General features: G+C 43.8%; 2 protein-coding genes across 2 annotated transcripts; both read left to right on the plus strand.

The window, feature by feature from the left end:
• The first annotated feature begins 1,681 nt into the window (after positions 1–1,681).
• LOC107379959 (olfactory receptor 52K1-like) lies at positions 1,682–4,184 on the plus strand. The gene has a single exon (XM_015950925.3). It carries the CDS (start codon positions 3,126–3,128, stop codon positions 4,182–4,184), a length of 1,059 nt encoding a protein of 352 aa, XP_015806411.1. The 5' UTR covers positions 1,682–3,125.
• An 8,927-nt stretch (positions 4,185–13,111) lies between these two features.
• On the plus strand, positions 13,112–14,176 carry or55e1 (odorant receptor, family 55, subfamily E, member 1). Its single transcript, XM_015950865.3, has one exon. It carries the CDS (start codon positions 13,112–13,114, stop codon positions 14,099–14,101), a length of 990 nt encoding a protein of 329 aa, XP_015806351.1. The 3' UTR covers positions 14,102–14,176.
• Positions 14,177–15,562: the final 1,386 nt, after the last annotated feature.

Consider the following 15,562-nt stretch of genomic DNA (forward strand, 5'->3'; position numbering starts at 1 on the left):
ATGCTGCATCTGCAGTGATGAGGGCGTTGTACTGGTCTGTCGTGGTGAAGAGAGAGCTGAGTCAGAAGGCAAAGCTCTCGATTTACCGGTCGATCTACGTTCCTACCCTCACCTATGGTCATGAGTTTTGGGGTAGCGACCGAAAGAACGAGATTGCGGGTACAAGCAGCTGAAATGAGTTTTCTCCGAAGAGTGGCTGGGCTCTCCCTTAGAGATAGGTTGAGAAGCTCGGTCATCTGGGAGGGGCTTGGAGTAGACCCGCTGCTCCTCCACATCGAGAGGAGCCGGTTGAGGTGGCTAGGGCATCTGGTCAGGATGCCTCCTGGACGCCTCCAGGTAGACCCAGGACCCGGTGGAGGGACTATGTCTCTCACCTGGGCAGGGAACACCTTGGGATTCCCCCGGAGGAGCTGGCCCAAGTGGGTGGGGAGAGAAGTCTGGGCCTCTCGCCTTAGGCTGCTGCCCCCGCGACCCGACTCTGGATAAGTTGATGAAAATGGATAAATTAAATTAAATTAAATTAAATTAAAACAATTTTCGACACATGTATGGATAAAAAAAGTTGTCAAACTAGAATATATGACTCAAGAAGTAATTTTGCTGATGCTAGAAAAAGGCTGTGACACCACAGGTCCTTAAGGGTTACAGTTATAGTTTATTTATTTCTTGAATCTGGAACTGAACTGCACTTTTCAACCGGTGATATATAAAAATAATAAACTGGATTGAATAAATGTAATGTTTTAAACAGAGGAAGAGGACGAAAAGACCCTGAAACTCTTCATCGCTTGAATCCTGGTGGAAGTGAAGTTTTTCAATGTGAAGAAAACCACAGGAACCGGTTTTGAGGGCCTGTAATTCCCGCTGAAACAACTTTTTCACATTTGGGAGGACAACTGCGTGGAGCCCACTTTCAGCCAATAGCAGAATCAGACAGAGAATTTAAAAGTGCTGAGTCAGTGAGATGTAGTGGACAGTTGGGTGGAGAAGACATCTTCGTCCTGCAGATGCTTTCATCACCAAACCCCCAGCAGGTAGTTCTCTGCAGAGCTGAACCGTCTCCAGCCACTGCTGTTGTCACTTTGTTCTTGATTCTTCTGCTTGTTCCAGGGTCTTCATGCGAGGCACAGCTGAAGCTTTGGAGAAAAGCCGAGTGTCTTTGATTTCTGTGTTTCAGCATCTTCACTGATGTGAAGTCCGACACGAAAGACTGCTCTTTGGCAGGTTTGTGTTTCACCTGAAATCTCCACAGGAAGGGTTTGTCTCATTTTGGTGCTTTCCTTTATTTTACTGGAGTTGGAACTGTGAAGCTGCAGGAGCAAACAGGAACTCGGAAACAGAGGAGAAGCTGAGACGGACCTCAGGCAGGAGTCGGCTCTGAAGTCCGGGCTCCTGGGTCACAGAACCTCTGAGTTTGGTGACTGTGAAGTTCAGCTGATACAGCCCTGATGCCCTTTGGTCACACTTACTGGTGCAGAAACGCTTTTACACTGAATGATTCTGTCACACGGTGCCTCCTGCTTCACATGTTAGTCGCTGAGAGGTGGAAAATCACACAAATCATAGAATCTCTATAAAACGACCCTGAAGGGCTTGGACAGAAGAACCAAAGTGGTTTCATGTCCGTCTGAAACACGGGGTGCTACATGGTGTTGTCTCAGGACCACAGAGTCTTCTGGGGAGGACAGTGAGGTCTCCTGCTCCTCGTGAAGGAGTGCTCAACACTACAAACCTTCAAAGTATGTATTTTTCAAAACGTCCCTTAAACTTGAAGCAGTCAAATATATTCCTGGATGGAGTCGAGCTTGATCTAGTACCAGACCCAACATTATCCTTCAAGAGTCACATAAATAAAGTGTCCCAGGTACTTAAATTTAATAATCGAAATTTTACTGATATACGTAATAATCTAAATATGAAAGTTGCACAAACTTATTTTTACTCATTGATCATCTCTCACATGGACTATTGTCTGACATCCTGGTCACTTGCTTGTCCAACAACACTTAAAACTATTGAAAACATTTATACAAGAAGTTTAAAATTACTTGACAAAAAACCGACTTCCCACCACCATTGTCATGTGTTAAAAACATAAATTACTGAACCTCAATAACTTAATGAAACTTAGAAGAGTCTGTTTAATATATAAAGTCTGACACTCCCTTGCTCCGCCACCACTAAAGCAGTTCATTGGCATAAAGAAAGCTCAAACAGGACCACGCGAGCTACAATTCCAGTAGAAATGTTTATACCACACAGACGGAGAGCATTTGGGCTGAACGTCCTCTCCGTCGAGGGCGGCCGTCTGTGGATCGGTCTTCCTCGACCCATTAGAGAATGCTCGACTTTCAATTTGTTTAAGGCAAAGGTTAAAAACTGGTTATGGACAAATCAAGTGTGTGATCATGTATGAGTTGTATAGTTTTAATGTTTGATTTGTGAATAGAATGGTGTGCATGTGTAAGTTTGGTGATGGAGTTTTTATTATGAATGAATGATGAATTTGTATTAATTATTATGTCTTTTTATGTCTAGGGACAACAGATGGAGATTAGCTTTTGGCTATAATCTGGCATGTTTACATTTATATAAGCTGCTTCTACATTTATGTTCATTAACATGCACTGTCCTAAATAAATAAAAATAAATAAAAGTCGACTCAAACGCCAGCTGAAAGCAAACTGGTCGTGCAACCACTGACCTTTGATCTCTAATGAGTGTGTCTGTCGTGCGTCCCCGTGCAGCTGCTGCCCTTTTCTCTGTGCTATAATGATTTGTGTGACCTTCAGGGACCCCAGATTAAAATCTGGCTTATTTACGTGCATGAATGTTTGAATATGTGCACTGTTCCTGTTAAATGAGTGAATGAATAATGCTGAGGCGACGACAGCAGGACAGAGGTTCTGACGATCATTTATATGTGTTACAGCTCAGACTGCTTTCAGTGTGTTTTGTTGATAAAGCCTCTCAGCTGTTTGCCGCTGATTGCACATCTTCATCGGGAAGTGAGAGTCCAAAGGGGTTCAAACGAAGGTCACTGGACTTCTTTGGTTTCTTGAAGACACTTCACGTCTCGTCCGAGGAGCTTTTGCTCCCCAGACAGCAAATGAAGGGTTAGGGTTATGTGCTGGATGATTACTGGTGAGTGGGAACCCCCCCACCAGCATACCGCCAGTGAGAAGATGACCTTCCATGTTGTTCTGTCTTGTCAGGTCGGCTCTGGAGCTCAGGAGGAGGAGAGGATGGAGCCACTGAAGGAAAACATCTCCTCACACACATTTTTCATTTTCAGTGGCTTCACTGAACTTGGAGCCCTGAGGCCCCTCTTCTTCGCCCCCCTCCTCGTCCTGTTCGTTGTGTCGCTGTTTGCCAACACCCTGCTGCTGCACGTCATCATTTCACGGAGGAGCCTCCACTCGCCCATGTACATCCTCATCGGCGGCATGGCGGGCGTCGACCTGATCCAGCCGATGCTCGTCCTCCCCACCCTGATGCTCAGCATCGTCTCTGACCAAAGGGGGGTCTCTCTGAGTGGCTGTTTGGTTCAGATGTATTTCGTTCAGTTATTGGGAACCTGTCAGTCCACCCTGTTGCTCTGGATGGCATTGGACCGCTACTTTGCCATTTGCACACCGCTCTACTACCACGAGCGCATGTCGGTACGCAGGTTCCTGAAGTTTGTGGTCCTGTTTCTGGTCAGGAACGTGTTCCTGGTCTCAGTGGTGGTGAGCCTGGCAGGAAGGTTGTCCTTCTGCTCCAGTCATGTGATTAATCACTGCTTCTGCGAGCACATGGCGCTGGTGGAGCTAGCCTGTGGGAGCACCTCCATCAACAGTCTGGTTGGGCTGGTAGCCGTGTTCCTCGTCACCGTGTTTGACTTCTTCATCGTGATCTCGTACATGCTCATCTTCCACTCAGCGCTGCGTTCGGGTAAATCTGGAGCTAAAGCTCTTCACACGTGCACCACTCATATCATCGTCATGGTGGTGGGTCTGACCTTCGTCCTGACTGCGTTCCTGTCGTATCGACTGGGGAACCGTCTTCCGGGAGCCGGTCGGGTTTCTGTCAGCATCATGTACCTGTTCCTTCCCAGCTGTTTCAACCCCATCATCTACGGCGTCCGAACCACAGAGATACGGCAACACATCCTGAAGATGCTGTCGTCGTCTCGACCCGTCTGAACGGCTTTTCCTGAAAACTGTTTTTATTTTCTCATCTTACTGCCGATAATCATCAAACTTGAAAAAATAAATGTTTGTTTATTACATGTTGTGCTTTGTGTGCTACGCACAGATTTTCCACAGAAATCCTTGGATTTCTGCTTTATTTAACCCTCCCACTGTCCGAACGGGCAGTGTTGGGCAAGTTACTTCAAAACTGTAATGCATTATTTATTACTTGTTACCCTCACTTAAAAGTAATTCATTACATTACAATATTACTGATTTTAAAATGTAAGGCATTACACTACTTTTGCATTACTTTAAGTTACTTTCACCAAAACAACTTCAGTATGAATCTGGTCATGTGACGCTCAGTGAGCTCATGACATGTGGAAGGTGATGTGGTGTCTGAGCTAGGGTTGCTGTTAAAAACAGTCAGATATAATAACAGTGCTTTAAAATGATTGTTTATTAAATAAAAGCAACAACAAGCTGTACTCTCAGCACGCTGCCATCTTAGATTAACTGAGCAGCGAGTGGGGTGGTGGGGGCTCCAAGCCTATGTTTGCCTTGGTCCCCAAATGCCTTGATACGGCCCTGGATGTGGGACTGACTTCTGGGGTGATCTGATTCTATCACATGTATAAATATTAAATGCTTATATATTATTGCTTTTCACTGGTAAAAATGTGTATTGGGGATAAATCTGCCTACTTTTTTCTTTTTTTCCTGATTTTATTTGAATAATTTCCGGCCCTTTCTCTCTCTAACCTTCCTGCATGCTGCATGTTTTCTCCGTCTTCCAGAAAAACTGTAAACTAGATTTCCTACTTTCTAACTAATCAGCCAAAGGGATCTACCGAACGCAAAAAAAAAGCTTCATATGCGCTGCGCCCCAGCAATGAGTTGAAATCACCGGGGCACAGATTATGAACTCAGCTGAAAAGTACATGAAGTACCAGAGAATATGAGCTGATATAAACGATCGCAAACGAATTATTTTGTTTTGGTGGAGCGATTTTGTGAATATAACAGCGGCCGCGCGCAGGACGCAGCTGGAGTATTTGAGCCGTTACCGCTGCGTCCTCTCTGCTCACAGAATGCCCGCAAAGCTGAGTCCATAAATGACGTCATAAATGCAGATACTGGATCTTGTTTCAGGCTTCCCGCAATTTGAATTTTTAGGAAACCCACATCTTGATTCTGGGATTAAAAATGCATTGTAATTACCGCGTTACTGACAATTGTACCAAGTAATTATTAACATTTTCTTTCCCTGTAATGCCTTACATTACCACATTACAGCAAAAAGCAATGCATTACAGTAATTAATTACTTTTGTACCGCGTTACTCCCAACACTGCTAACGGGTGTGACTCAGTGAGGAAAGTTGACCATTGAGCAGGGTTGATGGTTTATTCCTTGGGGCCATGTGGCAGGGGTGAGGAGTGAGCACCACCATACACACACATTCACACTCTGGCGGGGGTTAATCAGAGTCACTGTGGTACAAAGGAGAAAGGTTAACTCGTTTAGGGCCTTTCGTAATAAAAACCACAAGATGCTTCACAATCAAAACCGGCACAAGCGAGGCAGAAGGATACGGAAACGACAGAAACACCCGCAGGGGAAGATGAGGAGCGTGGTCAAGCCAGACCTGCTCAGGATCCAGATCAGGTCCGTTAAGGTCTACTGATTACTTCTAGACCAGGTCGGATCACGTCTACTCTGTAACTTTAAACCAGGTCTAATTTAGTCTTTTGATTAGATGGACCAGGTGTATTTTATACTATAATTGTACTAAAGTATTGTTATTGACCCCTAATGTACTTCCACTCTGTATTAAAGGTGTAGTTCACAGAAAAAACATTTTTAAAATCGTATTTCTATATTAAACGGGTCACTCTGAGTGTTTCATGCAGGCTGAACTTGAAAATAGTCTCCTACACCTATCTCCTGCGTTAGCTACTGATAGAAAATAGACGTTGAAACTCTTGGATTAGAAAAGGCTGACAGATCTTTGTCACACTTAGCATTCGTGGACTCACCCATCTTGACTCACGACGGGAAAGGATGTCGTTGGTTTAGCGTCTAGGAAGCAGCAGAGAACGTCTCGGCTAGCAGAAGCTAACCATTAGCATTAGCAACTTCACCACATGGCAAAACTCCTCCAGGCTTGTATTTGTGGAGATTAAAACATCAGTGGTAGGGTCATGATCAATCAATCAATCAAACTTAATCCTGCAATACATGCAACTCAAAGTACTTAACAAATTAAAAAGACCCCACATTCCCTTCCATCTCCAGAATTTTAAAAACAGTCTGACAATAAAAACCCCTTCACACACACACACACACACACACACACACACACACACACACACACACACACACACACACACACACACACACACACACACACACACACACACACACACACACACACACACACACACACACACACACGCCCCTCCCCCCATAGAAAAAACACGATTGACTGAGATCAGATGAGCCAGACCAGCTAAGATAAGGATAAGGAAACGCCATCAGGGGAGCCATCCGCCCCGACAGCAGCAGATCCACAGCAGCAGCCGAGGCGCCGACACAGGGCGCCCAGGGCAGGGAGGGCGGAGACCCCCACCTCCACCCAGGCACACCTGGAAAGCACCCAGGCCGCCACAGCCGACCACCGCCCCCGGGGCAGAGGGCTCCCGCAGAGGAAACACTGGAAAAATGTTATATTAAGGTTAAAATATAAAATCATAAGAGCTAAAATGAGAATTGTAATATAAAAAGTTATATAGATATTAAAATAATGTTGATCATAAATGTCTGGTAAAAACCTCTGTTTAAAAAGTACGTATAAAGAAAGAATACACAAAATAAATAGGTAAATAAATACATAACCTAATTAATTAAGTTATTCAAAAAGAAACAGTAATCAGTTAAAAGCTAAGCTAAAAAGACGGGTCTTGAGCCTGTTTCTAAAAACATGAACGTTCTCTGCGGCCCTGAGGTCCCCTGGCAGCTCGTTCCAGAGGCGAGGACCGTGGTACTGGAATGACGCCTCGCCGTGAATATGTGTCCTGACTTTAGGGATGGCAAGGAGACGGCTGCCAGAGGAGCGCAGAGACCGCGTGGGTTCACACGGTTCTGAACGATAAGAAGGCCCAAGACTGTAAAGACCCTTAAAAACCGTGAAAAGTATTTTAAAATCGATCCTGAAACATACAGGGAGCCAAACGTTGGTGCCATCCAGTCAGAGGCGAGATGTCCAAATATCAGGAAATGAAACTCTTAAACCCGCCTGACGCTCAGCTGTGATGTGGCTCACTTCTAGTTCCTGGAAGTGATGCACTGGTGTTTTTTCCTCCCCAAGTACGACTTACAACGCATTCATTCCTACTAGAGACCACTGCAAATGTATTGATTAAAGGAGTGTAGCAGATGAGCTACAGTGCTAGCATTTTGCCTCCCGCTTGCTACAGGGAAGACCTCAGCCTCGTGTTAAAAGTGGCCGCCAACCTCCGTTAGCTTTAGCTACCTCAGCTCGTTGGTGCATCACCTCAGAGTTTGTTGGGTCTCAATCAATCAATTTTCCTGGAGTGACGTGTGACGGGACCAAGAGGGCAATGGTGGGAACCATCTACTGAACTTCAATCAGCTCTTCAGAAACCCACGTGCGTTGGCACTGAGGGTTGGTCCTTCTAAAATGTACGCCCTGCTGAAAAACCAGCATAGGTGTCACCACCACATGTTGTGTTTTGGCGCTGGGATGCTGGTGATGGGATGCTGAACCATGCAGCATCCCATCTTGGTCCAGCTGAGTCAACACAAAAACACAACGTGTGGTGGTGACACCCATGCTGGCCGTGGCAGGGCAGTGCTTGGTTAGGACTAGGGATGTGTATTTTTGAAATTCTGGCGATACGATACATATCACGATACAGGGGAAATGATACGATATATCACGATATATTGCGATACATTCAGTCAGATGTTACAAGCAATTTTTTTACTGAATTTATTGTAAGAATGTTCAATAAACAGTCCAAACTGATACGTAACATGTTTAACATGAGGTACCTGAACCATGATGGAGGGATTTACATTACAGTGGTTGAAACAAAACCCGCTGCACACTGCTGCCAACTAGCGGGTGGCGATTGAGTTGCGCAAAACGAAAAGAAAATACACAAATGTTTGCATGTAAATTCTTTCAGGAACTAGATACACAGCTTTTGAATATCAATGTAATAATCACAGTAAAAATTATCACGATATATTGCCATATCGATATTTCCGATACACGGCTTTTGAATATCGATATAATATTGCTGGGAAAAATATCACGATATTTTGCCATATTGATATTTTCTTACATCCCTAGTTAGGACACAAACCTCCTTCCAGCTACAGCTCTGGGAGTCCGACAGACAAAACCAATTAATCAGAGCAGCTAACGAGTGCCAGCGTCCCTCTGAGAGGAAACTCACTTCTGCTGTTTTGACCTTTGAGCCAATTAACTAACAAGAAGAAATAAATGTACCAACAAACAGCAACAGATTAAACCTTGGAGAGATGAGCTACGGGATGCAGACAGACCCACCAACAGGGAACGTTCCCTTCCAAGTCCGCCGACTCCCAAAAACCCAACGACGAGAGTAAAAAAACCTTTTTTAACTTAAAAATGAAAAAATAGGATTATTTTTAAAACAACAGAACTAACCTGATTGTTTTGTGATCAGGAGAATTGTTTTAGGCAGAGTTGATAAAACTCTGGAGAATCTGCCAATAAGAGCACGGCTGCATTTGGGGTCAGCTGTCCTGTGGGACATCTGGACGTTAGCTATAAGACAAGCAGAGAAGACGCTGAGCTGTTACTGAAGTGGAGGCGATGAAGAACCCAGGTAGGAACTTTTACTTCCTTTAGGTTTTAATGATAAACAGTTTCTGGCTTGGATCCGTCTCTCAGGAAGGAAGGATGATTTTTCTCACACAGCGTTCTGACAGGTCAGTTTCATTCACAGCCCATAATATAACTTTCCAGATGAGCTCTGAACATCTGGATCTGGTTTTTATTCCTTCAGTCCTGAGATCTGCGGTGTTGACCTGCCTGTGGTAATCACAGGTTTTGGTTCTGTCTGCATCATTCTTGTTATTTTATGGAGTTTTTTGGTGATTTCATGTCAGACGTAATGTCCGACTGCGAGAATTTAAAAAATGTAAATATTACAAACAGGATTCAGTCGGCATGGAGACACAGCAGAAGAGGACCTGATGAAGTTACTCTCATTATTTCCTGTTTAGATAAAAGTGTTTATGTTGATCACACGTCCATCCATCCAGTTGCCTCCAGATCTTTCCAGAATCAGCTGTTTAGAGACAATCTGTTTATATTTGGCTGGCTCGGCTAATTTTCTCCATCTTAACAGCTCCAAACTGGAGGCTATTCTCTTTGCCCCCTGCCCCCCCTCTGCTGTGGAGCCATCTCTGCCCCCGTCATTGTCGGTTTTGGTGAAGCCAACAATTACAGATTTGGGGGTCACTCTGGACGCTTTTTTTAAAATGGATGTACAGATAAATCAGGTAGTCAAGTCGTGTTTCTTTCGTCTTCGCTGGCTGGCCAAACTAAAATCTGTCCTGAACAAAAATGATCTTCAGTCGGTTGTTCATGCTTTTGTAATATCACGTCTGGACTATGCCAGCTCTCTACGCCTCCATTTGGTTCAGAATGCTGCCGCAAGGTTTCTTACGGGCGTAGACCGACGGCAGCATATCACCCCTGTTTTGGCAAATTTACACTGGCTTCCAGTTCGGTTTCGTATGAAGTTCAAAATTCTTCTGTTGGTTTACAAATCTAGTCATGAAATGGTCCCCTCCTATTCGGCACATCTTTTGAGTCCCTGTGTTCCGGCGCGAACCCTGAGGTCCTCTGACCAGCACCTTCTGCTTGTCCCTCCGGCCCGCTATATGGCCCGTGGCAAACAGGCTTTTTCAGTTTGTGCGCCTAAAGTTTGGAACCAACTCCCCCTGACGGTCCGACTTGCCCCCTCCCTTCCCACTTTTAAAGTATGTTTGAAGGCTTATTTTTATTCCCTGGCCTTCCCGGTGTTGTGCCAAAAAGCGACTGGCTGCCAAAAAATGATTAGCCACGCGGGATTGCGTACGGTTAGGTAATTGCATTTCTAGACGAGATTCCCCGAGATTCCCCGAGATTTCGCCCTAAAACTCGGCATATCTAGCAATATGGACATTCAGAAAGCAGAGATAACCTCATCCAGTACTTAAACAGATGTTTATCGAGGATATTAATTTTTCCAGTTCGGAAGTTGTTTTAAGTGTTGCTATTTGTCTTAAACGTTCACAATGACGATATATTAATCCTTTTTGCAATATTTGCGATTGAAAGACGGATTGTGGTAAGAACTGGCTTTCTTTATGTTACAGCCTTGATACAAAAAAATAGATAAACAATGCAAAACGGCACCCTGCATTGAATGTAAACGTCGTATAAAAGGAAATAAAAATTTCTCCAGCGATTTGATTTATCCCCCCTTCCTTTCTTTAGTCCACTTGACATGGAGCCACAGTTAACTAGTTTGGGGCACATTTTTACTTGAAAAAAAGTATTTAAAATGATCAAGCTTTGGCTTTACAATGACACTGTGTAGGTTGCTATTCATTACGTTGCTCCATTTAAAAGTAACAAGATAAAAGCACTTCAGCACATAAAATTAAGATTGTCACTTGCCAAATAGTGACTACACCCTCCTGGTTACCTATAAGAAACGCCTCAAAATATCTTTAAATTCTTTATTGATGATTTAATTGTAGACAACTAAAATGGCATTTTACTTGCCAAAAAGTGATTGAATCGTTCAGATTTTCATGGAGGCTAAAATTGACCAAATAAGGGTTTTATGTATTATCTGTTGATGTTACTGTACTCATACTGTCTACTGTATCATCATAAACACCCAAAAATGGCAAAAAAAGATCATTTCCCTTGCCAAAAATTGATTACAGTGTCCTGGTCACCTGTAAAGGGTTACCTAAATATTACTTTATTTATTATCTCTTGATGTTATTAGTGCCATCACAGGCTGCTGGGTGTCTTCCACAAATCCTGGGGATTTTCGTCTAGAAATGCAATTACCCTAACCGTGCGCGATCCCACGGTGGCTAATCATTTTTTGGCAGCGAGTGGCTTTTTGGCACAACACCGGCTGAGACTGTTCAACCCTTGTGCTTTCCTGTTTTTTTGTTAAAGTTTTTATTTGTTTTATGTTGCTGTATCTAGTTTGGTGACGTATTGTCTTGTACAGCACTTTGGTCGGCATTGTCACTGTTTAAATGTGCTTTATAAATAAAGCTTGATGATGATGTTTATGACTGTTTTCATCTCCAGGTCTGTCGGCTCCAGAAAGCAGCTTGATTCCAACTCCAGTGAGTTACAAAACCTGTTTATGGGTCGAAGAGGTTAAACGTTATGATTAAAAGTAAGTAGTAACATTTTACTGAACTTTTCTTGTATTAAAAACAATAAAAACAAGTATTAGTATAAAATACACATAAAATTTTTGTCTTTACTCCGAAAAAAAAAAATCTGTCTTAAAAATTCTACTTCACGGTTTTCTCTGACGAAACATTTGTAAGTCGTTATTTTTAATAAATTGTTAACAGAACATAAAGGTATTCAATAAAATGTAATATTTCATAAAAATATTAATTATCAATATTAATGAGCCTTTAATATTCTATTGATGATGAAACTCGGTACTCTGGGTATCGCCACGGAAACAACACTTTATAATAATTTGACACAGAGGCAAAAATATAGTTTATAAAATCCATTTATTTCTATATTAATGATGGTGAAAGCAAATGATTATAAATGGTGATTCAACGTAATATCAGGTGGGACAATGAATGAACTCTGATGAAACATGGCCTTGTATGTTTAACCCTTTGATGCATAATGGTCACTACAGTGGACAGGTACTCAAAATTGTTATTTATTTTTGCTATTAAGCACAGCTGTTGAAAACTTTATTGCACGTGAGCCCCTCCATTTGGACTTCAGTAAGTTAAGCCACCATATTTCATGTTCAGAATGCATATTGTCCACTGAGATGGACATGTAATAAATTTTTTGTAAATTAACAAAATGGTACAAAAATGTTTGTTGAAATTTGTTTCATTCACACCTAAAGATGAATGAAAAAAATTGTTTAAACAATCATGGTTGAAGATTTTATAATTCATGCATCAGAGGGTTAAGAGCTTCACTAAGTGACTCAGAAAGGTCTGACGTCTGGATTTATACATTTGGCTGTTTGTTGGATGTAATTTAACAAGTTATCAAATGAATCACAACCCATCTAACGCCACGGCGAGAGCCCATGCGCCAGGATAGTGGAAGATCTCGGGGATTCGGTCTGCAAGTGGGCTGCTGAGGTGCCTGAAGGTCGGACAGAAGTTCGGTGCAGCCGGGGGATGGGGGGTATTGAGTTTGGAGGTAGGAGCATCTCACCCCTGCTTTTTGTGGATGATGTTGTCCGCTTCGGTTCTTGCTACGAAGGTTCACAGCTGAGTGTGAATTAGCTGGGTTGAGGATCAGCACCTCTGTATCCGAGGTCAGGGTCAACCTCAGTTCAGGGACGAGTTTAACATCTGGGTCTAGCTAACGACTGAGGGGAGAAGAAGCAGGAGATCGGGGCTGAACCATGTGCTGGTGAAGAGAACGCTAAGCCAGATAGAAGCTCCAGCTGGTCTCCGTTCCTCTTCTCGCCGGTAGTCAGGAGCTTTGGGTGACGACTGCGAGTACAAGAACAAACGACTTATGTGTAAAGCTGGCTTTCCTAGAGGCAAACAGCTTCCTGTGATTTCAGTAAGCTGGGTGAAGCGCTGACTCTCTGGTTGTTTACAGGTCAGACAGCACCATGTTGGAGGCTCCAGCCAGCTGGAACTTTTCCCACACCAGCTTCATCTTCAGAGGTTTCCCTGAGCTCCAGACGTACCATCTTCTGCTGGGGTTTCTGTTCTTCTTCTCCTACCTGTCGGTGCTGTTGGGAAACTCCACGCTGGTGTTTGTAATCCGCCGGGTGCAGCGTCTGCACAGCCCCATGTACCTCCTCATCTGCGCCCTTTGCTTTGTTGACATCCTTGTGGTCTCCACCATCCTCCCCAGAATGTTGCTTGGCCTGCTGTTCGAACTGAACCGCATCTCCTTGGCTGGCTGCCTTATCCAGATGTTCTTCACTCACTTCCTCTCCTCAGTGGAGTCCACGCTGCTGCTGGCCATGGCCCTGGACCGCTATGTGGCCATCTGCAAGCCGCTCCGTTACGCGGACATTGTGGGCTCATCCATGCTGCTGAAACTGGCGCTCTTCACGCTTGTGCGTAGTGTCTCCATCATGGCGACTCTGGTGGGTTTGGCGGGTTCTCAGTGGTTCTGTGGCTCCAACATCATTGAGCATTGTTACTGTGACCACATGGCGCTGGTCAGCCTGGCGTGTGACAGCACAGAGAAGAGCTGTGCAGCAGGCCTGGCTGTAATCGTCTGTTTTGTGGGTGCGGACATTCCCATCATTTTCTTCTCCTACATGAAGATACTGAGCGTTGCTCTACAGATGACGGCAGCAAGTGAAGATCGTCTTAAGGCCTTTCACACCTGTAGCACTCACCTGATGGTTATAATGTGCTTCTACCTGGTGGGCAGCATCACCTTCCTGTCTCACAACCTGAACCTCCGTATATCCAAGGACGCCAACACCATCATGGGTATCATGTACATTCTGATCCCAGCGACGGTCAACCCCATCATCTATGGTGTTCGCACCAAAGAAATCCGACACGGCTTCCTGAGACTCTTCAGAGTCCAGCAGGAGAGGACCAAGAAGGTTCATCCAGCTGAAAAGGAACAAACCTGAAAATTTAATATTCAGTTTGCTTGTTGCTGGACTGGAATTGACTTCATTAACCCTCCCACTGTCTTTATGGGTGACCCCGCGAGGAAAGTTGGCCATTGAGCAGGACAGAAAGAAAATGCGCAATAATGAATCACAAAAATGTCCTCTCATTACCCGTGTAGAACACATGCAACATTATACAAACATTATACATGAAACCATACCGTGTGCGCCTCTTGGACCACATGCAGAATGACATTAACGTCGAGGCTATAGACGCATCTGTAGCCATGTATCCATGCTATGGTTGCTATGGTTGCGCTCTAAACCAAACTCTGATCATGTGACCATTACAAACTCTACCTCATACAAACTTTACAGCACGTTACATATTTAACAAACCCATATTTTGTAATCACATATTTTAGACATGTTTTTAAATCAATGTTACACTTTTATCATCTTATCTAGTAATTAAATGAACCGAATTAAGCATCTCTCTTTCACAGAAACATTTGAAATAAACAACTTTATTTTAACTGTCTCAGGGACAGTTACACTCCCACCAAATTGGAGGAGTGAGCACCACCTCACCCCTGCCACGTGGGCCTCAAGGGATAAACCATCAATCAGTGGGAGGGTTAAAATGCATTAGCTAGCTGATCTGTGGCATTTCACTGGTAACCATGGAAATTGAGACGTCTAGAAAAAAAATGAGATCTGTGGCGGATTAAAAGAAAAGGTATTGTGGCGTATGTTTGAAAACTTATTCAACACGCCACGGCAGGCTAAAACAAGGGGTTTTTAACCGATGACGCGCAGGCTAACAACTGCACAGCTGATCATTTATTGTCCAGGTCGTATTATTATATAAAGCAGGCACTTACTTAGATTGATGGTGATTAGATGCCAAACAATACCTCACAGATGTCATGAGTTGGTGTAGGAGGATGTTTAAGACCCAAGATGCAGATATCAGATGAACGAGGCAGAGGTGGAGGATAAAGTAAAAATCCTTTATTAAGGTAGTAATCCAAAGGCAGCGGGACAAAGTCCAATAAGTCCTGGGGAACAGGAACACCCAAAGCTCTTCTTAGAGCACAAAAACCTGGAGACAAAGCTCAACCAAGAGCACAAAGACCTGAAGGCAAAAGCTCACAACAGAGCACGAGCAACGCTGACAACATACAACAATGAACCGACACCAGACACAGACAAGAAAGAGCTTATATTCACAGGGAGAAGTGATTAGGGAAAATGGCGGCAGGTGTGTGGAGTGAGAGCTGGAGGGAAGACAGGTGAACATAATAATCAAAATGGGCAAACAGAAACAGAGGAGGGCCAAATAACCCTAAGAAACTCTAAGACACCAAAACTAAACCTAAAGGCTGCGGGAAAGACTAACACACACACACCATCACACAGACACAAATGCACTAATATAAACAGGAATGGGGAATGGACAAACACACACACACACAC

This window comes from Nothobranchius furzeri, chromosome 13 (assembly GCF_043380555.1).
Source record: "Nothobranchius furzeri strain GRZ-AD chromosome 13, NfurGRZ-RIMD1, whole genome shotgun sequence".
In the NCBI taxonomy this organism is placed as follows: domain Eukaryota; kingdom Metazoa; phylum Chordata; class Actinopteri; order Cyprinodontiformes; family Nothobranchiidae; genus Nothobranchius; species Nothobranchius furzeri.

Bases quoted from the DNA above. Each gene is read 5' to 3' on its own strand.
- LOC107379959 (XM_015950925.3), top strand. From the start codon at position 3,126: ATGTGCTGGATGATTACTGGTGAGTGGGAACCCCCCCACCAGCATACC.
- or55e1 (XM_015950865.3), top strand. From the start codon at position 13,112: ATGTTGGAGGCTCCAGCCAGCTGGAACTTTTCCCACACCAGCTTCATC.